At 35.3% G+C, this 23,976-nt stretch overlaps 1 protein-coding gene, 1 long non-coding RNA gene and 1 pseudogene across 3 annotated transcripts; all 3 read right to left on the bottom strand.

Moving 5' to 3' along the window:
- Window positions 1–4,654: 4,654 nt before the first annotated feature.
- LOC146917342 (TMV resistance protein N-like) lies at window positions 4,655–10,593 on the bottom strand. Its single transcript, XM_085719155.1, has 6 exons — window positions 10,039–10,593; window positions 7,983–9,258; window positions 7,595–7,810; window positions 6,927–7,490; window positions 6,194–6,790; window positions 4,655–5,329 (listed from the first exon to the last, which is right to left on the bottom strand). The coding sequence occupies exons 1-5, from the start codon at window positions 10,536–10,538 to the stop codon at window positions 6,278–6,280; spliced, it is 3,069 nt and encodes a 1,022-aa protein (XP_085575281.1). The 5' UTR covers window positions 10,539–10,593; the 3' UTR covers window positions 4,655–5,329; window positions 6,194–6,277.
- A 1,009-nt stretch (window positions 10,594–11,602) lies between these two features.
- LOC146917341 (uncharacterized) lies at window positions 11,603–18,487 on the bottom strand (annotated as a pseudogene). Its single transcript, XR_015015561.1, has 5 exons — window positions 18,436–18,487; window positions 17,906–18,344; window positions 16,895–17,823; window positions 14,769–15,986; window positions 11,603–13,332 (listed from the first exon to the last, which is right to left on the bottom strand). The product of XR_015015561.1 is annotated as an uncharacterized LOC146917341 (transcript).
- Window positions 18,488–19,273: 786 nt separating this feature from the next.
- LOC146917340 (uncharacterized) lies at window positions 19,274–21,543 on the bottom strand. The gene is made up of 2 exons (XR_015015562.1): window positions 21,294–21,543; window positions 19,274–19,493 (listed from the first exon to the last, which is right to left on the bottom strand). It is a non-coding gene; the product is annotated as an uncharacterized LOC146917340 (long non-coding RNA).
- Window positions 21,544–23,976: the final 2,433 nt, after the last annotated feature.

Below are 23,976 nucleotides of genomic sequence, written 5' to 3'. Positions count from 1 at the left end.
AACATTCTACAAGACTTTTTACAAGTTTTAGTTTTCAACTGCTTTCATTTTTCTGTTGCGTGTAATTTTTCAGTGTGTTAGTTAATTAATCAGTGCTAAATAACAAAGAATGTGGATAGAAAGTAAGTAAAAGAAGTTTGATGAAGACTAGTAGGTGATAGTAATGAATATCTGTACCCCAAAAATCAACCAACAGCCTTAAAAGCCATTAAATCCCCAACCAACACTAGTTTTGCTCATTACAGAGTCAAATTTTTGCTTTAAAAATGGATTTGAATGTCTTCAATTATTAGTGTAGGTTGTTATGTTGAATGCTTAATTAGCCATACAACAGTAACATAGAAAATTTATATATATTTCATTCTAAACCTGTTTGTTTTATGCTTAATTAGTCATACAACTTTGTGTAGTTTGTTTTATGTTGAAGGCGTTGGAAAAATGACTTTGAATATAAATTTTCAATTGAAGATAATTTTATGTAAAACATTCTTTTTTTTTTTTTGAGGGAATGTAAAACATTCTTCTAAACCACCTGACCTTATAATACATAATTGGAAGGCTGTGAGAATTGTTTATAAAGATAAAAAAAAAAAATATATTGGCGCAGGCATGTATAACTAATATTCATACAATGACAAAAATTAAATTAAATATAAAAGGAGCATCCTCAAATATAATAATTAAAGACAGTTTCTTCAAAAAAAAATAATTAAAGACAGTTAGTCATGCATATATCCAAAAAATTTGATAGTCTTTCATATATTTTCTCAAGTTTTGGCTACCAAAGTCTACGCGTTTAGTACCATGTCAAGTCTGAAACTTCCTTCTCATCTTCTATATGGACCAATGTAGGACACTTCCTTTGAATTTTCTACATCTGTATGTGTGGACACCAATCACCAACTGTACCATTCACAGAACAGCCTTCAAAGTTATTCATTATCCTTAACGTGTACCCATCAATGAAGGATGGATAGGTGGATGAAGACTAGTAATACTTGTATAAACTAATGTGAATTCCTTAAAAATCAATGTCAATTTCTTAAAAATCAAACTGACATTTTTATGTGGGAACCTAAAAATGAATTGAGAGCTCTGATATTTCGTTTAGACCTTAAAAGTCAAAAGTCGTTTTGATATTTGTAGTGTTTGTGTCCAAACAAATATTTAATCACATCTATTGAACTGACATTTCCAGCTGTTTTGTGTTTGGATGTGAAATGTTTTGAGGTAATGTAATGTTTTGACTGAATACAAATAATGTTAGGTGAACTCCATTGTTTGTAGGATAATTTGGAGAATTTTTAAAATGATGAAAATTTATGAACTATTTTGCTCAAATTAAATTTAGAGAATTTCAAATGACACCTAAAAACAAAGAATTTCAAATCTCTTCATTCTTTTAATTTTTCAAATTTTACATTTTGGTCCTCAAATTTTTCAAATTGACCCTTAATTTTTTGGAAATTGTAAATTTACCCCTCAATTTCTTCACTAATAATAAATTGACCCCTCAAAATTTTTGGGCCAATTGTGTAACGCTCGTTTCGATTATTTAATTATTTTAAATGAGTTTTAGAATATATTTATATGATTAGTGTGATTTATATGATTTTAGAGAAATTTATGAGACATTGTGACTTATTTTATTGTTTAATAAAATAAGATTCGAAAATAAAATAAATATTAAGTTGTGGGGTTATTTTGTGTAGAAATATATTTGCTATTTGATATAGAGATATATTTGTTATTTTGTTTAGAAATATATATGTTATTTGGTGTAGAAATATATTTGTTATTTTGTGTAGAAATATATATGTTATTTAGTGTAGAAATATATTTGTTATTTTGTGTGGAAATATATATGTTATCTGGTGTATAAATATATTTGTTATTCAGTGAAGAGGTATATTTGTTATTTGGTGTATTAATATTATTAAGTGGGAGAGAGATATATATTTAATTTAGAAATAAATATGATTATGAGGAAAAGAGAAATTTTGAGGTGTAAGAGAAATTAGATGAGAGGTTATAAATAAGAGAAGTTAGGTTTAAAAAGACATAGATCGTACGATCAGTTTTTGGAGAAAACAAGGTTTAGAGAGAAGAGAAGAGAAGAGAAGAGAAGAGAAGAGAAGAGAAGAGAAGAGAGAAGGGCTGTCAATTGATAATTCTAAGGTAAGGGTGAGACTAACTTTCAGTAAAATTAAGTCTGTAATTCTAATAATTAGATTTAACATGTTGTAGGTTGAGTTTATGAGAATTTGAGAATTACGGTTTTGAGAGAGATTTGATGATTAGATGATGAAAACTTGTTGAATTGATGTAGAAATTGTGTACATGCCTTAGATAATCCATAGGATGATTATTGGAAGAAGTTTTGAGGTCAGAACCATGAGATTAGGTGAAACTTGGAGAAAATCTGCATTCTGCCCGAATTTTGATATTAAAACTGGTATTGATCGGTGCGGAATTGGTCTTAGGTGTAAACAAGAAAGTTGTAGGTATGGATGTTAGCTTTCTAATTCTGTTGGTCTCACGTCAAAAGAATTTATAGAACTTGAGTTATGGTCAAATTACTGCGCGTAGGTAACAGTGAATTTTTATGGACTTTCAGCACAACTTTTCCGAATTTAAAATGAAAACTGGTATTGATCAGTACAGAATTGGTCTTAGGTGTAAACATGAAAGTTTTAGATAATTTTGTTAGCTTTCTAGTGGCTTTGGTTTGACATGCAAATGATGTTTGGTCTTTGAGTTATGATGAAAATACTACAGGTAGGTCTCAGCGAAATTGCACAGTGACAACATTCTCTGTTTCATGACTTTGCGTTTTGTTCATATGTTTCTGTTTTGAATTGATCTTTGTTGTAAACATGAAAGTTGTTGATATTTGTGATATCTTTCCAGTAGCTTGGGTTTGACATGAAAATATGTTGTGGATAATTTATTATGTTTTTACAAACATACATAGTGAATTCTTGTTGATGTTTAAATACGATGTTATATGATGTTGTTTATGATTGATGAATATGATGTTTTAAGATGTTGTTTATTATCATTTGATATTGTTATATTATTATATGACATGAATTATTTATGTGATCCATATGTTGTCAAGATGCTAGGATGTTAAGATGTTAAGACGTTAAGATGATAAGAGTTGTTAAGTAGTCGAGTCGTTATCAAGTCATCAAGTTGTTAATATGTTATGTTGTCAAGATGTTAAGATGTTATGATGTCATAGATGTTCATGAAGTTTCTAAGACGTAAGATGTTGAGTCCATGCATACTCATTTAAAGATGAGGGCTCATGCCCTGGAGCTTTTGCTCAACCACGACGATGGAGCTTTTGCTCAACCACGACGATGAGGGCTTATGCCCTAGGAGTATATTTATGCTCAACCACGACGATGAGGGCTTATGCCCTAGAATGGTACCACATGCATTTGCATTTGTCAAGATGATTTGAGAAGTTGAAGTTGCATAGTCGAGTCAAAATTGTTAAGATGTTAAGATGTCAAGTTGTCGAGTTGTTAAGATGTTAAGATGTCAAGTTGATGAGCTATTAATGAAGTGCTTTATGAATGATTATGATGCTTAAGATGATGAATGATTATGATGTTTATGATGATTGATTATGAAGTTGCTTATGATGATTGATTATGAAGTTGTTTATGATAAGATGCTATGTGATTTATGATATGATGCTATGTGATTTATGATAAGATGCTACATGTTTACTAATGATGATATGTGATGATGTTTGTGATATTTATGATGATATATATGATGCTATGATTAAGGTGATATATGATGTTATGATTAAGATGATATATGATATTTATGATTATTTATTATGATAATATAAGATGAAGTTTATGACTAATGTAGGAAGATTAATGATACTAGTTAATGAAGTTTAAGTTGTTAAATATGATTGATGAATTATATGCTTAATATTGTTGTTGGTGAAATCTCACCCCTTTGCTTGAATATGTTGCTCTTCGTATGGGTAACTTGCAGGTAACCAAGATTAGTTGCGGTCGTGAGTGGACTCCTCACAAGTGTGTCTTAGGTGCTCTGATACGTAACGGGATGGGATTATGTCTTTACTTTCTGTTCCTTACGTATTACTTTATGAATCTTTCAAGAATTGATGTTGAACTAAGTTTTATGAGATTTTATATTGAGGCCCTTGTGCCAAAGATTATTTAAGTTGTTCCGCTGCAAAGTTTAAAATAATATGATATTGGATTTTGAAGGATAAATATTTATTTATTCAGTTTATGTTTTTAGAAAAAGAATGTGACATTCCGTTTAAATTGAATTACTCTGATTTTTATTATGAAATTTTTATGTTGGGAAAACGGAGTGTTACAAATTGACCCCAAATTTCAATTTCCAAATTTAAGCTCAAAATATCAGAGGAAACTCAAAAGACTGTTCATGCAGAAAAGGAATCCATGTGACAACAATTTAAGCTTAACATTCTTCTCCATTTGTGTGTGTTCCTCACGATACTCGAAATTCGAACTATTCTTTTTTTTTTTTGTGGTGGCCGGGGTTTGAACCACAGACCTTGCATATATTATGCATTGTTCAAATCGATTGAGTTAAGCTCACGAGGACAATTCAAACTATTCTATAACAATTTAAGATCAACAAGAATCCATTTAATTTTTAAAAGTTCTTCGGTCAGTTCAGACACGAGTGTCTTCTTTGTCTTACAACATGTAATCCTTTCTGCCAATCTCAGATCACATTAAATAGATATGTTTGATTCGATGGAATCCAGAATACTTTTACATAGCCATTGACACCATAAAGAGTGTGTCCTGTGATTTGGTGCTCGAACCAATCTAGAATCCCCTCGGTTTCGGTAAATTTATTAGCCAAGGTTGGCATCCAGAATTTACATGTACTTCTACAATGGTATTGATTCTACAAGATAATCCATTCTTGTAAACGTATAGTAATTATGAAAGCATCAAATTCAAACAATATCCGCACCACAAACATCCTCTACAAAACCTAACATCTGGTCCCACCATATCAATACCAGAACAATCAACTTCTTTACGAAAATATCTTTCATAAAGTTTATGGTTCAAAGTATAAGTATCTTACTTGTAACAATATTCATCTAGGTTCTGCCACAATTTATCAGTTGACATTGTGTGAAAGTGTCCAACTTCCGCTGAACCTTTTAGAAGTTATGGACTGAAGGGATATAGCTGGAGGCCCTAAAAACTTTCATCAGGCCTGATTACTTGTGATGCCTCTGAAGCCATCTTACATGTAAGTATGTAACTATGGCTTCTCCTTTCTGCAAGTCACAAACATTCAAATTGATATGATAAGTAACAAAATATATAGTTATTCTGCTATAGAGAGTACAGATATTAATTACTCGAGAAAATGTTCTACATTACATGCCAAAACCAAGCATCTAGCTCACTGTAAACCTTATGCGTGCATATAAGGTAGTGGAACTTTTATCAATTATGTATCCGGTTTCAATATTTCAATTGCAATCATGTTTATAGGTCATACTGAAAGCATATGACATTAGTTAGGACACAATATATGTCACTTCCTAGCTGCACCCATTTGAAAACTTGCCAAAAAAGCTCCATTTTGAAACATATTTAATGAGATCAATATAGGATCCAATTTGAATCATAATTAGCCACTTGACTTCATGAACATTTTGAACCATACGAACAGGGATAAAAACAAATTAAAAAAGGTGGTAATCTTTATGCGTAAATTTTTTTTTTTTAGAGGAAAATGTTTTATTTATAATTTCTAAATTTTCTATCAATCAAGCGTGAAAAAACATCCTCACTATGAAGCACCGAGAAAAATTACATGGGACTTGACACTGGTAGTAATTTAAGAAAAAAAACATTTGAATGTAAATATGTAATCACATGCGTTGGTGTCAAATATAAACACACATCGGACACCGGACACGCCTTTGATCAGAAGTGACTATGCTACATAGCATCCTCCACAGTAAATTTAAACAATATCTTAGACTGCACAAACATCCTCCACAGAATCTTACATCATGTCTCATGATTTAAAAAACATCTCCAGCTAGAAACAACTAATTTGTAATTGACTATATACAGACATTAATCAACGATTATAATAATGATAATGACGTAAACAACATACCACAAACCTGTAATGTTGAGATTGAGAGAATAACAACAAGACCGTTAACTGTTTTGTTTTCTTTTCTTGTGATAATGAAGCATTCAGATAGTCATTTAATTTCCTCTTCTAATATAGGATTGGTGAATACCACATCCCCCTCTGTGTTGCTTTCCTCCGTATCAATAAAATCATCTCCCTTCCACGACACGTGGATTCCCATTTGTGCACTATCACTCCAATAACGTATCTTCCAGTTAAGCTCCACATGGTTCCATTCATTAATCTTAAATGCTTCGTACAGGTAAGGCTTATTTGCAAAACTCTCGTTAATACGCTGAACCAATTTCAAATCAAACAAATATGCCTGTTCCAAAGGAAGAACTTCATCGATATAGATTAAATAATCAGTAGGAGTAATTTCATTTTCATTGTCATTGAGAAACAACTTGAATTTTTCAAGATCCGCACATACCGGAATAAGAAAAATACAAGTTATAGAAGGAATTTTTTTACGAAACCAGAACGAAATTGTGTTTTCCCTGCTTCGGTGCTCGAACCAATCAGGAATCCCCTCACTTCCGTTTGGGAAACTAAAACTTCTGCTTCTGGCCGCATGTAGTTTCTGTTAGTTTATACAAAATAATAATAATTACACTAAGAATTATATATACATGAAATACTATAAAAGATGTCAAATAATAGTGCAATAAAACAGCCTCTTCAAAAAAAAAAAATAGTGCAATAAAACAACAACAAACCTGACTCAATAACATTCTTCTAGTTGAGGGACACAATGATTCACATCCCCTTGCAGAAAGCTTTTCAAGATTTGGTGGAATCCCTCTAATTTCCTCAAGAGACTCGCAGTCATTCACATTAATGTCAACAAGATGATGACATTCACTGAGGCACTCGGGAAGAATTTTGAAATTGACACATGATATTGTTAAGCGACGAAGTTCAATGAGATTTCCAAATGAAAATGGCAATTCTTCTATGGAAATTTGTTGCAATTCAATCTCTTCAATATTTGTCATATTGCATAATAATTCTGGAAACCTCTTGAGACTCTTACAACCAGAGAGCTCCAATTTCTTAAGAGATGCCAACTGTAAGGGTGGAAAACTCTCAAGCTTAATGCATTCCTTTGCATTTAATATTTCAAGTTTATTTAAGTACCCAACTGAGTTGTGAATTGTAATTAAACTATGACAATTTCGAAATGAGAGCTTTTCTAAATTTGGAAGTCCCGAGACATCGGGTATATGAGTTAAATAGTAACTATGGTCCAATGTCAAGATTTTCATGTTGTTGAACTTCTTCTGCATAAACACAAATAAGAAACAAACAAATAAAAATAAGATACTATAATCTTATAGTGAATGTATAAATGTGCACAATTGCGGACTAGAATTATTTCACTTGCCTTGTTCGAAAAACAAGATGATAGAGACTCCGAAGTAAATCCTCTCCATTTCAATACTCTCAAACTACTCGGAAGATACTTGAGACCTTTAGAAAAATGGCCCTTTTCAATGATAAGTGTTTTGAGATTTGTCATCTTCTTGAAGGCCTTTTCATTCATGTCTATGGGTTCCATTGAGGGACAATTCAGATATATCATTTCAATTTTACTAGTTCCCTTTTAACAAAAAAAAAATTAATCAACCACAATACAAATAACTAATAGAGCTGGAACATGTACATGTAATTAAGTGTAAAAAGAACAAGTATGAGATGGTCATATATAGGTACAAAAAGACCAAAGTCATTGTAAACTAAAATAACAAATTGTTCATATATATCAATCTTACTTTGTTTTCTTGTAAAAGATGAACTATATCATCACGACACCACAACCTACTGCGTTCTCCAGGCTCTTTAATTGATTCTTGTCGGACGATTTCTTTACCCATGTCCTCTATCAAGTCATGCAATGTCACATAAATACCTCCATTCAGCGATTCACTAATCTTTATGAGAGATTTATCCGCCAATACTGGAACATGATGTTTTATGCAATGGCTGTAATGAGCATAAAGTATATCTTCGAACAAGCAATATCTAGAAATACACTCTTCTGCACGTCCTATGTGAAAACAAGCAATATCTAGAAAGATACTTTTCTGATCTTCGTCCAAAGAATCATAGCCTACTTGTTGCATCTCTTTGATATTATTGGGAATGTTTTCATGAAGCCACTCTTGGACATACGCCATCAAGCCCCCTCTAAAGACACAAGCAATATCCAAAAAGACACTCTGCTGTTCTTCATCCAAAGCGTCATAGCTTACTTTAAGTATCTTTTGGATATCTTCATGTGGAATTCTGTCATACTTATCTAATAAAGACTCACATTCTGCTATACTCTTTCCATACAAGTTGGAACCCACTACTTCTAAAGCTAATGGAAGGCCAGAAGCATATTTAACTGCACGGGTTAAAATATAATCATAGCTTGAATCATATTTGTTACTTTTAAAAGCCATCTTTCTTAACAATTCAAGAGCTTCTTTCTGATTAAAGGCATCTAGTTCATAAATTCTTTTAATCCCATGGCATGATAGCAAATGTTTGTCCCGAGTGGTAATGATGACTCTACTTCCATGACCGAACCAAGCAGGCTCTCCGACCAAAGCCCGCAACTGCTTTAGTTTGTCAACGTCATCGAGAATCAACAAAACTTTCTTTTGACGTAGCCTGTGTTTTATGATTGGAATCCCTTCACTAACATCTCCGAACTTAAATTCCAATCCGATTAATTTGGAGAGGAGCTTCTCTTGGAGATATTCTAAGCCATATTTAATTGAATTTTCTCTCACATTGTGAAGGAAACACAACCCTTCAAATTGATCAGCAATCAAATTATAAACTGCTCGAGTAAGTGTCGTTTTACCCAATCCTCCACTTCCATATATCCCAATTATACAGACATTATCACAGTCAAAATCCAGAAGCGACTTTACATGTAGCAGTCGAGAGTCAAGTCCAACAACTAGGTGATCAGCAACTTCTAAAAGACCACGATTGATCTTGTTCGAAATCTCTGTAACTATCTCCTTAATAAACTCATATTCATTTTCATCTTTCCTGCGCACAATCAGACAAGTTTGAGTAAATTAAATACATCAAAATCACAATCACAGCCATGTATTGCGATGATGATGATATTATGATACAAATTTTTCCAACATGCAAAGAACAAACCATAGTCACATAATTAGCAATTCGCGCTGGTACGCGGGACAGGTACAAGTTCACGGTACGCGACATGAGAAGAATTTGGTACGCATAGCAGTATAGAGCTTCGGTACGCATCGGTTCGTAGTACTTGTACTATTTGAAGTATAGTAAGCTATTTTAATATCGCAAACAAGTTGAAGAATTATAGTAGCAAGTTGTAACAAACTTTTTTTATATTCACTTTTTTTTTGTTTTTTTTTCCTTTTATATCAGTGTTATTTTGCAAAGGAAGTTCTCTTTCTCCAAGCTCCAAAGACGTTTTTCTACAAAATTTATTTGCTTTACTAGAGATTTTCTTTTCTCTTTTATCTCTTACTCAACATCTTCTTCCTCTTTCTTCGATCACCAGTCACTTGTCTCGGTTCGCCAATTTTAAAGAATTACAAGGGAAATTTGTGCGAACCAATTCGCAAAAGTACCACGAACCGGTACGCAAATACCAATTCGCGGTTCGCAACCTATCCAGAGAATTATGTGACTATGGAACAAACTTTCTAAACATGAAAGAAAAGTCAAAAAACATATATTTTCTTTTTAACATTTAAGTATAAAATGAATTGTAAATTGAAATTGAAGACAAACAATATACATAAGAAAGAAAAATAAGAGTGAAATTAAGAAACGTACTTGAAATGAAAGCCAGATAAGTTAGAAACTTGGTTAAGAGCTATCTTCCATTTATGCAACCGCTCCACGTTTTCCTTGTTATTTTGGAACCGTTGTTCAAACTCAGCAAGTGCTTCACCATACCTGTTATTGTGATGTCGTACATCAGTAGGTTCCACATCATAGAAAACTGGAAGAACAAGGCGACCTTTTTCCTTGAAGTAGCGAATGATGTGGACAAGTTCATCTAAACAAAACGAAGAAGAAGCGTAGTCTTTAGAGAAGACGATAATGGCAATTTTCGAATCTTCAATGCTCTTGAAGAGCGAAGGTGTGATTTCGTCACCTCTCTGAAGATCCTTGTCATCAATGAAGGTTCGGATTCCTGCGTTTGAAAGAGCTTTATAGAGATTACCAGTGAAACCGTGTCGAGTGTCTGTACCCCTGAAACTAATGAACACATCGAAGCTGAAACCATAAGAGAAGGAAGAAGAGGAGGAAGAAGGTGATTTCATAGCCATGAGAAGAAATGATAGTGAGAGTACTTTGGAGTGTTGTGTTAGTATCAGGATCTGTTAAAAAAACTGAGATAAAATGAGTTTCACGTAGGAGTTATTTATGAGTGTTCATTTAGCATTAGCAGCGAAACTACCTTCTCAATTTCCTTTCTTAACTGATCAATTATTTTGCAACTTTTTCTTTAGTGAAAATCATTGCAGAACCATTAATTTTGTTGCCCTCGTGACACGTTTTTTTTTTGAAGAAAAAAAAATAAACTTCTTAAACATTATCCTTTTTAATTATATTGCATTTTTACTTTATGAGAGTAAAATAGTAGTATATGAAATAAAAAATATATTAAGTTGTTCTGTGGACTCCAAATCAGACAAGAATAGGAAATTTAGGAAACAGAATAGGAATAGTAATAATAGAAACGCTAGTGTGCTGCTTTCTTCATCATTTGTGTTATTTAAACATTAGTATCTTTATATATTGACTAAACTAGTGTAACCACCCGTGCCAAGCACGGGAAATAAAAAACTTTTGTTTTATCAAATGTATAGATTTTATATTATTTTATCTTAAAGTTATAAGTGCTTGTAATTTAAATTTGATATGGAAAAAAATATCATATTAATTTTGTTTATTTTGTATACATTCTGAAATATCTAAACACTGCACATAACGATTAAAGTATTTGGAGTTATACTTATACTAATTATTTGTAGTTTAAGATGTTGATCAGCCTTAATCTCAGCAAACGTTAAATTTTTTTATATAACAGTCAGTGTCACATGCATAAACGTAGTCGGTAAATGCAAACGTTAAATTTTTTACGGGTGTGTATAAACACAGTTTGGGCTACAAAAATGCCGATTGTTATTTGTTTTTAATTTTTACAAAATTAATAGTCTAATGTAAATATTGTATTTTAGGGTAACAACGATGTAAAAAAAAGGTTCTGCGGACTGTTAAACCTGAAAAATGCATCAATTAAAAGTCAATGACAGAAGGATCTGCTTATATAGAAATTACATGTCCTGTAATGACCAGTACGCCTTACAAAGAGATTTAAAAAAAACGATTTACAAACAATATGCAACTTTAGTTTTGTAAATTATAGCAACAACAATTCTAAAACAAAACCAATGATCATACTTTTTGAAAAACTTCACGATACACAACATTTGTGGTCTCCTTGCAAACATTATTATCTTCATCCAGGATGAGCAACTTCAAACCTTTTCTAGAAGTAACTCGAGAGACAGCGACATAAAGTTGTCCATGCGTGAATACAGGCTTAGGAAGAAAAAACCCCCACGCGAGATAAAGATTGACCCTGGCTTTTATTTATTGTCATTGCAAAACAAAGCGTCAATGGAAATTGTCTACGCCTGAATTTGAAGGGTAGTCCTGGATCACTCGGAATAAGATTCATCATGGGAATGAATACCCTGGTACCTGCCCTTTTTCCTGTAATTACGGTAGCAGCTATCGTGCTCTTCCCTAGATGTGTAACTGTCAGCCTCGTACCATTACACAGTCCATTGGTCTGATCGATGTTTCTCATCAGCATAACTGGACATCCCACCTTTAGTTTCAACCGGTGATTTGGAATTCCAGAGCTGTTAATACCATTAAGAAATTCGGTTGTGAACCACTCGCTTTGGACATCAGAATTTTCACCCGATCGACAAACAGAATCAGAGCTTAAATACTCTTTCTCTTCACCTGGAATCAGCGACATCATATATTCGTTAACATGCTGAACTGAATCAAGCGTCGGTGCGAGTATTCCCCTTTCTTGGAAAAATAGTTGGTCGCCAAGGTTATCATTCAGATCGGGATACACAAAGTCTATAAGTGACATCAACGGATTTGTTGTGTCCGATATCAGCAAATCTTCAGGAATTTCTACCTTCATTTCACCATTCTCATCCGAAGCATCGTTGCCGTCTCCAATCGAGAGTATCCACTAGCCAAAATTAGCAATTTCTTCCTGCTCTGCAAGAACCGAAGATGCACCCAATCTCATATTAACAGTAAGCCTCAACACATTACAATAAGCCCATAACTTTGACGAATTGACTGAGGCATCAACAATATCTGGCCTCGTTGCCCCTCAGATAATAGGCAATATCTGCCTGAAATCACCACCCAAAACTAATGTCATTCCACCAAAAGGCTTAAGTGCGTTTAGGGGATCATTCTTGAACATGATATCACGCAATGAACGGTCAACTGCCTCGAAACACCATCGGTGCATCATTGGAGCCTCATCCCAAATTATCAACTTTGCAGCACGCACAAGTTCTGCCCCAGGACTGTCCTTTTCCATCGTAAGCGATGATGCCTCATTAATCTCAATAGGGACTGTCAGCGTCGAGTGCGCGGTTCTTCCACCTGGTAATAGAAGAGCCGCTATACCGCTGGATGCAACATTCAATACAATTAACCCCTTCGATCTAACAGCAGCCGACAATGTTTTCCATATAAAGGTTTTTCCAGTACCACTGTAACCATATAAGAAAAAGAAACCACCGTCGTCAGAACCAACGGACTCCATGATCTTGTCATGCACACATCTTTGTTCATCAGTCAGCATAAGTAACATATCAGCGTGTGTCTTTTCCAGCTCATCTTTGTTGTAACTTAGCTCATCAACGATAAGCTTGTTTGTGAAAGTTGGCATGTCTGCTGCGTTTGGCCTTGGCATAGATTTGAAGTCAGTAAGCGACCGTCCGTTTTACTGAAGCAACATTTCAATTTCAATCAAACACAGGTTCTTCAAGTCATCGTCACCGATACGCAAATCTGCATGTTAAATGTAAAGTCACGAAATTATTTTTAACACCTGAAGAAAAATGATAGTAAGAGAATATATGCAATGCAACGGAAAAATGATATTAAAGTTACGACTCAATTCTTAATCGAAAAAAGCTCCTTTCAACTTAACTCAAACAAAAAAAATAAGCTTGTTTACTGTATGACTGCTGCTATGTGAGCAACCGTATCATTTCCAGAAAGTACACGGGCAGAAAGAACTTCTCTCAACTCTTAAATTTTGCTATTTTTGTTATTGTGATTACAAATCATTTTGATTGCATTGACAGTTATCACTATTGTCATTGGATGTGCATCAATTCGGTGTTCCTTTATTAAATTCTATTGCAATTTATTTTAGTTTCATTGACATTTATCAATATCATCTTTGATATCCCCCATTAGCTCATTGTTTATGTATGTATCTTTTGTTTGCTTGATCATCATCTTTCAAAGCAGTAACGTTGTCCTGATCCCTACATCAATATATTTCTTAATTTTCTGCCGAACTGTTGACAACCTTTCATTCTCTTTTGATAAAAACTAACAGGATCCCATCGTGAAGGCCAGAAACAATTAGTTCCGCAACTGGTAGGTACTGTATGGGAAGCGTGTTCTGCCCTTAAAAAGACCCCTACTTCAAACATTACATCAATTGGGCGAGGAATGACAAAGTTTGAGGTTTCGGTGAAGGATGTTCTACGCGAGATGAAAGAACTGAAGCTAGTTTCTAGTGATGATCCAGCTGACACGGAGTCTGAACCATGCGATGATAATTCAAGGTCTTTATTTACATTCTCTAGTTAACATAATTTTTTACAATCTTCATAAGAATTTTTTCTTTCGAAAGAACATTGTATGAATCCTAAGATATTCTCTACATTCGATAGGGCTTTATCCTCTCCATCTAAATATTTTCATAAACAAAATTGAAAACTAATAATGATGAATGATGTTAGAGTAATGAAAGTTAAGCGTGTGTGTGCGCGCATATATATATATATATTAATTGAAAGCTAAACTCATTACCTGCCTGTTACTTCAAATCAGTGTCTCTCATCCAAAACACACCAAGTAATCAACATATCACTCATAAAGATAAAAGATAAAAGTGGATGACGGACTTTAATTAGGTTGAGTCTTCGCTGTTACAATAGCTTATTTACGTATTGTGTTTGTGTGTATAAATATCACCTACATCTCCCAATATAATGCATGCAATATCATAATAAGTCTCTAGTTCAATTATAATACATCAGTGATTGCCAATACTTTCATTTCATTGTATTCAAATTTTGAAAATGCTTCATAAGATGAAGCTTTTACCAATATCTTGTTTAATTCTGTTCTTTTGTGTTTATTGTCACTACATAAATAGAGAAGCATAAGTTATTAAGATAGGCATACAATACTTTGAGAAACATTACCCGGAATATTCAGACGCTTCCTACGTTCAAATAAGATACCATCCGACAGTAATCGCCATGTCGCATCCCATACTACATCAGGGCTCGTCATTGTGCTAGTGGTTAAGAGATGCACAAACAACCAACGCAGTTGATGGCCTGAACCTAACTCAACATTTTCCGTGATACCATCTATGAACTCTTTGTCGTCATCAAGTAATCCCAAAGCAGAGCATGCTTCCTGGAACGTGTCATAGGTATGTCCATTAATCGTTTTTATGCACATATATCCCATGCAACCCTTCTGAACGGTCAATAGTATCGTCATGTAGTACAACTCCCTTATACCAGGCGGCGTGTAATGAAGCCTTCCAATTTGATATCCTGCTTTACGTGGCTACCACCTTTTGTCTTTCTTCTCATAAGTAAACCTCGTTGGAAATTCAGCATACGTTAGATCGCGACCGCCTACATACTGACGATTTGCTTCAAACCACGCGAGAAACATGGTTGACGCTTCCTCGTTATACATCACCACGTCCTCAATGTCATGATCATCATCATATAGTACCGATTGTTCATTATGCAAATGAAACGTTAGTTTGAGAACAGGAGGCCATTTATGGTGTATATCAAAAGCAAATATCCTCCAAACAGCCTCGCAAGGTGAAACATAACGACAATCGTAATACTCCTTTATTTCATCAACCGGCTTGGACTTGTCACGATTATCACCGTCAATAGACAACTGCATCAATGCCTCATCAGGGCCTTTGTTCACGTATTTGAAAAGTTACTTGATGGAGTTGGATTTGTTGCAATATTCCACATTTACATGACCCCCGTATCTGATGAGAAGATGTGGACTGTACGAGACGACATAGCGATTATCCAGTTGGACCCCCTGCTTGTCAACATGTATCCCAAAGTCGCGACGTTTGTACCTCGGATAACCCTCGTCGTCTATCGTCGTAGTTCCTTTAAAATCCTTCGGATAATACTTCGTACATCTACCCCTGTCCATGCTAGGCGAGAAGGGACGTGCACCACCACATGGGCCGTGCATCATATAAGAAGAAACAACATCATAAAGTCTTGGATAAAGTGTGCTGTCAAGCAGCTCGGCTGATATGATCTTATCAATGTCAGTACCTGTCTTCAGTTTGTTCTCTGAACTCAACCACACCAAGATATGAGCATGCGGAAGACCTCTTTTTTGAAACTCGACTGTGTACATGCCTGCCAACAAAAGAATAACCGTTAGTACAGTTGGCAATAACAACACAATAGGTCGCACTCGAAAATAACACGACTATGACATGTTTATTACGAAGACAAAAATAATGTCATAATTTATTTCAAGACGAAAATGGTGTAATAATTTATTTAATAAATAAATAACCATCAACAATGTATACCTTCCTCAATTGTCTGATGCATAATCTGTTAGATTTAGCAAAGCCATCTTCTAATATTACTTTCTGCTGCATATTATTTTTTAAGCTTCCTACTATGTGGTTGTGACTGATGATGGGATTTACATGATTTTCAAAGTCAATTAGCTAAAAAATCTAATTAATATTCTGCTTTTATTGATGATATCCTACTATGTTTTTCTAACCGTAACTTTTGGCATCACATAGGCTAGTCCAAGTAACTCTCCAGCACCCTATGTATCCAATGGATTATTCGTTGCCATCTATTGATAAGGTTCGTTATGATTAACTCTGATCTCCTATTTTCTGGTCTGCCTATGTGCATTCAAAATGGTAACCAGTCTTTGTTGAATTTATAGACACAATGCCTAATGTGAACTTCTTGACTTGTGAAATAGTCATAAATATGTCAAGGATAAAAAGTGCCATTAAAGAAGTGCCTCGAGAAAGATAGAATATAACAGAATGCTTCAGAAAATAACACAGAAAAAAGTGGACCTTAAAAAACACGGTATTTGTTTTTTTTTAAGGATAACATGGTCTTTTTTTTAAAAAGCTAAAAAAAACATGGTCTTATTTTCTTTAATAAAGCTTATGGCAATTATTGATATTTCATTGCTCATATTTTCAGTGCTTGAAAATGAAATGAAATACTACCTGAAGGATAAATAAAATGCTTAAAGAAAATACTACTAATATTACAGTGTATACCTGCGTCAACTTTGCCAAACAATTCTTCCTTCTTAAAATCGTCCATCAATTTATCCAACTTCATTTTGAACATTCGACAAACAATATCAGGTCTATCAGATGCCTTTAAGTTTCGTTCTTTAAGAAAATCTTGAATTTCTCGCAAGTTTGAATTGCACGTGATTGTTACGAACAGATCGGGATATCCATATTTCTTACAAATTGCCATTGCATCCTGGCAATTATTAAACATGTAACGCCTGCCACCCGTAAAGGACGGCGGTAACACTGTCTTTCTTCCAACGTTAGATGCATCAGTTTCACCCCTATCCATTGCCTCGTGCAAACCATTCAGAATGCCGCACCTTATGGTCTTTTGATTTTTTTTAATGTACCTCAACCGTTGCGATTCAATCATAGTATGGCAATCAACAGAAAATTGTTGCAGCAATCTCCTCGAGTTAACAACGTTGCCATACTCAACGACCCTGTTTTGCATCCTATATGCAATCCATTCGCGCATGGTAACTGTTATCTGTGTCCGCTTCTGATTTCCATGATCAACGGATCTAATTGGAATATTTGTGCTAAAACCATCCTCCCCGCGAGGAAACAACAGAGGATACTGTAAAGGTATAAAATAAGGCTCGGTTTCGTACAACCTCTTATACTCCCCAGCCACATTTCTAGCAACAATATCTCTGCCATTCTCCATATCATTTGAATCACCAATAATTAGAGCAGCAACTTCGTCGCATGTCGGTAGATTGTGCATCCTCGCGTCTCGTGTACGTTTTCCAAGCAATCTAACCAAAAAGTTTGGTGTTCCGCCATGTTCCACATGATCCCGCACCTGACGAAATTTATTTGCATATTTATTAAACGCGTCAACCATTTCCTTAAGTTCCTCCACCAAACCTGTGTTGATTTTATTAACAGAATCACCAGAACTGCAACAATTAAGTATAAGTTAATTTTATTAGTCTATTATAGATAGTTACTGGTAAAAAATTAAGGAGAGTAAAAATATACCTGAAATGTTTGACTCTGTTGGCAGTCTCGTTACTTGTATCATATATATACAGTTGGGCAAACTTAGGAGTTGAACCCTGATCAGGCAACAAACCGCCCATCCGATGATAATTTTGGCCACGCAGTATGAACTGCAGTGGACCACCTCCGTCGTTTCTGTCACGCTCTATCTTTCCACCAAGAGAAGTAAAAGAAAACATGCTGTTGTAAGATCTAATATTTTGAAGATAATTTTTACTTTTTGCATGGTTCCCATTCATTAAATTGTACAGCAATTCAGGTGGTTTTTCAAGTATCGGCAAAAGGACCTTGCCCTTCATGCAGCACAAAGAGAATTTTGCATTATTAGCCGTCATACCCAGTTCCGCGCGTTCTTCAAACCAAACACGTGACTTACAATCCATGCATATCATCACTGGATCACCGACATCTAGAGACACTGCAAAGAAAATCATACGTCATAAAAATTTGAAAGCAGCAAAGACGTATCTCTTAAAATGTTGAAGACAAAAAAATATGTTCAGGATTACATTCGCATTCGGCCTTCTCGTGTATAGCAGAGTGATGCATTGAACTAAATTCCTCGCCCTGAGTCAGTTATAAATGTTAGTTATGGTAACTACATAACAAAAATTTCAATCGAACCTTTTCTTAAATAACGCTCTCAATTTCATATCGCTGTTTGGCACCTATATTCATATTACCTGGAAGAGGGCATCCAGTAGGATCTGTTTCGACCGCAAAGTCATCATCATACTCAAACCGGTAAGCATTGTTTAAACTATCACCCATGTCGGGACCAGCACCTCGGTTCATGTAACGGCCTACATAAATATTTAATAAAAAATAATAAGAAATACTTTTGATCGAAAAAATTGTCCATGTTAGCAATTCGTAATTGCAACAATATAACCATAACCATGTGTGTCTTGTATATTACCTGTACTGCATGTATTAGCTGTGCCAGAAGTTTCCCCTTGAAAAAAATTCTTCTTAGATGTTCCTAGTAAAATAAAATAAAATTAGCTCTAGGTAATATATACGTCAATTAAAATTTATAATGCCAGCAGTCAAATTGAACATGATCTATGATTCTTTGAAATTGAACATGATCTATGATTCTTTTAAATTGAAATAATACAATCTGCATATAGTGTTTCTCACCCGTGCATTCTAATGGGTAGTTTAGAGAGAAGGTGTAGAAAAATCTTACCATAGGAATTAGTTGTAATTTAATCACAACCATTAATTACTATTAAGATTAAGGGTTGAGATTTGGAGTAATTCAAAAGAGTTACTCTTGGAGTCAATAGATCCCTTATATATAATGTAACACCCATACTAGACGTATCTAGAATGTCTAGCACGTGCGTTAAGTTTAGTATTGGATACATTAAAATTTTACAACAATACAACTACGAATGAATATATATATACAACCAAATGCGTTCGTACATAATAATACAACTCAACTTTTCTAAAGTATAACAGATGCATCCTTGAATATCCACATTGTCCTGCAGCGGTACGAACGAACACTTGTCGCAACATCCATTCGGCTACTAGCTTGCTAATCCAACCTGTTTATCTGAAACAAATAAGGATTGGCATGAGACATAATGTCTCAGTGAGTTCCCCTAAATCCTAGGCTATAGGCAACCTCAGGGGAAACCTACGGTCACCACGTGTCTAAAATACAACCTGACGGTTGATTATACGTGTGTGGGGACTTACATACTTAGACGGTTGTGCATACTAGGGCCGTCATAGTCTTATCACACTGTTATAGGCTTCACTTCCTATACGTGTCATGGCGGTCGAGGGGAATCTAAAACCGCAATGCCAAGAATACGCTCTACGTATCAAGGCCTAAACATACTATAATCATGACACCATTCTAAACCGGACGGTTAGGGGAGACCTAAGACCGTCATCGGCATATCTTTCTCTATTTGCTCTAATGCATAATACGATGTTTCTATCAACGTATCATATCTTGCTATCATGCTAGTTTTGACGCACTACGTCTATGCTTTACTATTCTTGACGATCTACGTCAAGGTTCTACTAGTTCTTGACGATCTATGTCAAGGCTCTATGATATAACATAAATATGTCTAATAAATATGCATAGTCAGGTTCATTCATAAGTTAGCGTTTATCAAACAAGCATTATCTGAGTTCATTTTACGGAAAGCCCCGAGTGGAGTAACCCCGAGCGCAATCCCTATCTAACCGATGGAAACCTATCTAAGGTATAACCACGGCACTCCTGTAATGACGTGCGGGTTCCTTACGGCTAACCCCGTTTCACCTAGTGGAAACCCCTTGAGCCAACCTAGTTTGGACACAAGAGACACGACCACTACATCTTGTTAAAGCTTTCTTTGTGAATAGATATCTAATCGCTTCACAACTTTAATAAAGTCTTGGTCTATAAATGCATGAGTATTAAATCTATACATACTATCTCATTTACCATGGATTCCTATACGATCCAACTAGAGGTAGACTATAAGCTTGCTTGACTTACTACGTGAAGAGATATCTAATCAATTCACGTCTTGCCATACTCGTATGGCACTCTAGTTTCTATTCGAAGAGATTACTCTATGCCACTTCGCAACTAGTCAAGCATACTACTCATGCCTAACATTCTATTCTCTACTAACTATTCTAGTTCTTGACAAGCTATGTCAAGGCTCTACTTTCATCCCATGCCTAGTTCTTTGTTACCCGAATAATTCGGCTAAAACTTTCTTGAGCCATCCTTGTAATACATGCTAAGATTGTCACGATTAATGATGCAAGGATCAATTGACGATGTGTGCAAATTTTCAATACTTTCTAAAGACCGAAAATGCCATAAACCCAAGTTACGAGCCGTTTATAAATTTCATGATTTGATAAAGCCAAGCTTGTTCCAGTAGAAAGATAAGTAAAAACAGTACAAGAATACACCGAAACGATCGCTACGGACCCCCACGCGACTGCCCCCAAGCACCCGAACACAGAACAATGCGGAGGTTGCCCTGTCTGGAGCGCCTGGCGCCAGGGTTGGGGCGCCTAGCGCTGGCTCCCTGACTTGTGGGCGCCTAGCGCCCTTGTACAGGCGCAGCGCTGCGAATTTTTGCGTTTTCGGTGCTTTCGGCTACGGGTTTTCGCCATTTTCGACCCAAAACTCGACCAATTGGACCCTGTAATGCACCAATACATCCAACAACATATATAGCTTCATTTAAACATATCTCATGGCAATTTTTAGCATGTAAACAACAAGAATTACTTTGGGGTTACTTAAATTTCATAAAAGCAAAACTAGCATAAAACATGATTTTCTACAAGATCACACAAACCCAAGGGTGGGTATTCTATCTATGGAACTCACCTAGGTTGTTTCTTGTGTTTGCCTCAAGCTTCAAGCTTCTCAAAGTTCAAATCCTAACTTGAATCCAAGCTTCTACTCATTCCCTTTGTTGTTTCTTGCCCACAAGCTTCTTTGATTCATGCTTGCCTATCCCTTGATGATCTTGGAAGAGTTTGAGGGGCTAGAGAGGAGGAAAGGGGGCGGCCTCTAGAGAGAAGGAAGAGAGAATTCTTCACCCAAAAACCTAGAGAGAGAAGGAAGTTGGAAAAATGAGATATTTTTTGGGCCAACAACATATAAATATCTCTCCCGTGTGCAAATACCATTATACCCTTGCCTCAAGCGTGTTAAATCCGACACTGATGCTTTAGTCCACTCTTGACTAATATTACTCATTAATATCTTTCGTCGCACTTGACGTTCTGTAACACTTAATCTCTGATATCTAACTCATACCAGACTTATGCCATTAATAGACATTTCCATGATCATTTGTCCTCTAACACATTCATCAGACGAACTTTTGATTAGCTGACGAGCGGGATGTTACACTCTACCCCCCTTAAAAAAAAATTTCGTCCTCGAAATTTAGAAATCATCTACAATCATTGCAACTAAAATCTGTCTCCTTTGGTTCCTGCTATATTACATCTGATTAAAATCACTTTAAGGAGTTTGAAATATACTTTCCTTATCAACACGTAACTCTGCCTCTTCTCAGTCCGCATAAACGAACATGATCTTTTCTATCTTAACGTCTTCCTCAACCACAGAACTATCTAAGAACATAGTGATTAAAACTAACTTTTGTTATATGAGGATTGCTTGTCTCGGATATATTCCTTCTCTGCTTAGCATGAACTCTGCATCTAAGTAACTTTTCTCTATCTGAATCACTCAGGATTTGCCTTTAAACTGGAGTTCTACTGATATCCAGGTTTGCTCTGCAGTGCTTACTTGTATCTAACACATCTTTTCATGCATACATCTTATCACGCATACATAATCTTCATAGTCTCCCTGAACTGTAATTCATGGGTAGCTCGTTTAACTTGGCATGAGGAAGTGAACTCAACTACACTGATTCATCTAACGATCTATTAACCTGTCTGGCGGTTCACATGCTCTTGAAACTTTCTACTAAGTCCATTTGCACTTGCATTGGACACTCAAAGCACAAATTCGTGCATCCCGTATGACTTGAGTATCACATGGGTATTGTCATTCATTCATAAAACTTTATCTTCTAGTATTGGCATACTTTTTAGCGCCATTGCTTGTTAGTTAATAACGATACTCATTCTAGCTTTTGTTTCTAAAATTTCTAAACTCTGGTACATAGGTTCTTGGAACGAATAGATGCATGACTAGAAAATATCATTTTAAAACTGAGTCTATACTAGTACTGCAGAACCACAGGACGAGTCCCTATATCTGAAAAAGGTTTTATGACTCTCCTTCACACTTGTCTCTAACAAGCTGGTTCTGAAGTCTGTACGTCTTAAGTGAGCTTACCCGCTTACGACGTATCTCATCAGTTTTAACAATGTGAAATTTCATGTTTTTAAAATAAACATCGTTCCCAAGTTCCTCAATACCAATCTTATCCTTAAAAGTTATAAAATCATGGCTTGACACCATTCTAGAAGGTATCGTTATCATTTAACAAGCATGGTATAAGAGGGTATTGTTTTATCTTGGTTTTCGGGTGTCAAACATTGATTACGTTTGAACCTTTTAAACCGGTGATATCTTATTTTTTCTTGGGAAGGGAAAAAGTAAGCAAAACCCTTGAGAATCGAGGTCCGGGAGTTGTTTTCGCTACGGGAAGGTGTTAGGCACCCATAACTGTTGGAACAAAATGTGTTTAACAATAAACCTTAAAGAGTTTTGATGATAACAAGGTATTAAAAATTGTAAATTGGATTAGCTAATATTTGTTCAAGTGTACAGGACCATAATTATAAAGTTACATCATCATTGGTTCTGAATGAGCAAATAAAGAGCTATGGAAACAACAAAAATTTGAAGCTTGGACGCTCCTGAAGGCAACTTGCTCCTGAAGAAATAGCGCTCCTGAAGTAAGCTGCTCCTGAAGAATAGTGCTCCTGAAGACAAGAGGTCCAGAAGTCACATCATCAGAAGCTGCAGAAGTCATCTCATCAGAAGCTACATCATCAGAAGCTGCATCATCAGAAGCTGCCTCATCAGAAGCCATTTCACCAGAAGCTGAATATCAACTGGATTTGCAAAGAATCAAGAATTGAAGAATCATCAATGCAAAAGCTGTCTATTGGATTCGAAAACACAAACAAAGGATTAGTGGAGCTTGCAACGGTCATTCCAAAGGTGTTTGAAGGTGTGTGTTTGCAATTTGGACGAAAGCGTTGACATTGTACTTTGTACGAATTGTACAACCACGTTCTCCACTACTCTGTTTTGTGTCTGCACTTCAAGACAAGAAAACAGCTCCAGAATACGGTCTCGCCTGCATAGATGTTCCTTTGGATAAGGAATGGATTTCAAATTTGTTCTTCATAGGACAACAACCAAATCAGGCAAAGGATCATTGGTGAAAGATCAAGCTTCAACAACGACTCTTTGGTGTGCTGGCAATTTCACAACGTCTCTTTCACACCTCTATATAAAGGAGTGAAGACCTAGAGAATTGGTAATGCAAGAACGCTAAACGAAAGACTCACAA

This window comes from Medicago sativa, chromosome 6, assembly GCF_051527215.1.
Source record: "Medicago sativa cultivar Bolivia chromosome 6, Bolivia_mono, whole genome shotgun sequence".
Taxonomy (NCBI): domain Eukaryota; kingdom Viridiplantae; phylum Streptophyta; class Magnoliopsida; order Fabales; family Fabaceae; genus Medicago; species Medicago sativa.
This window is presented reverse-complemented; position numbering and strand designations above follow the sequence as displayed.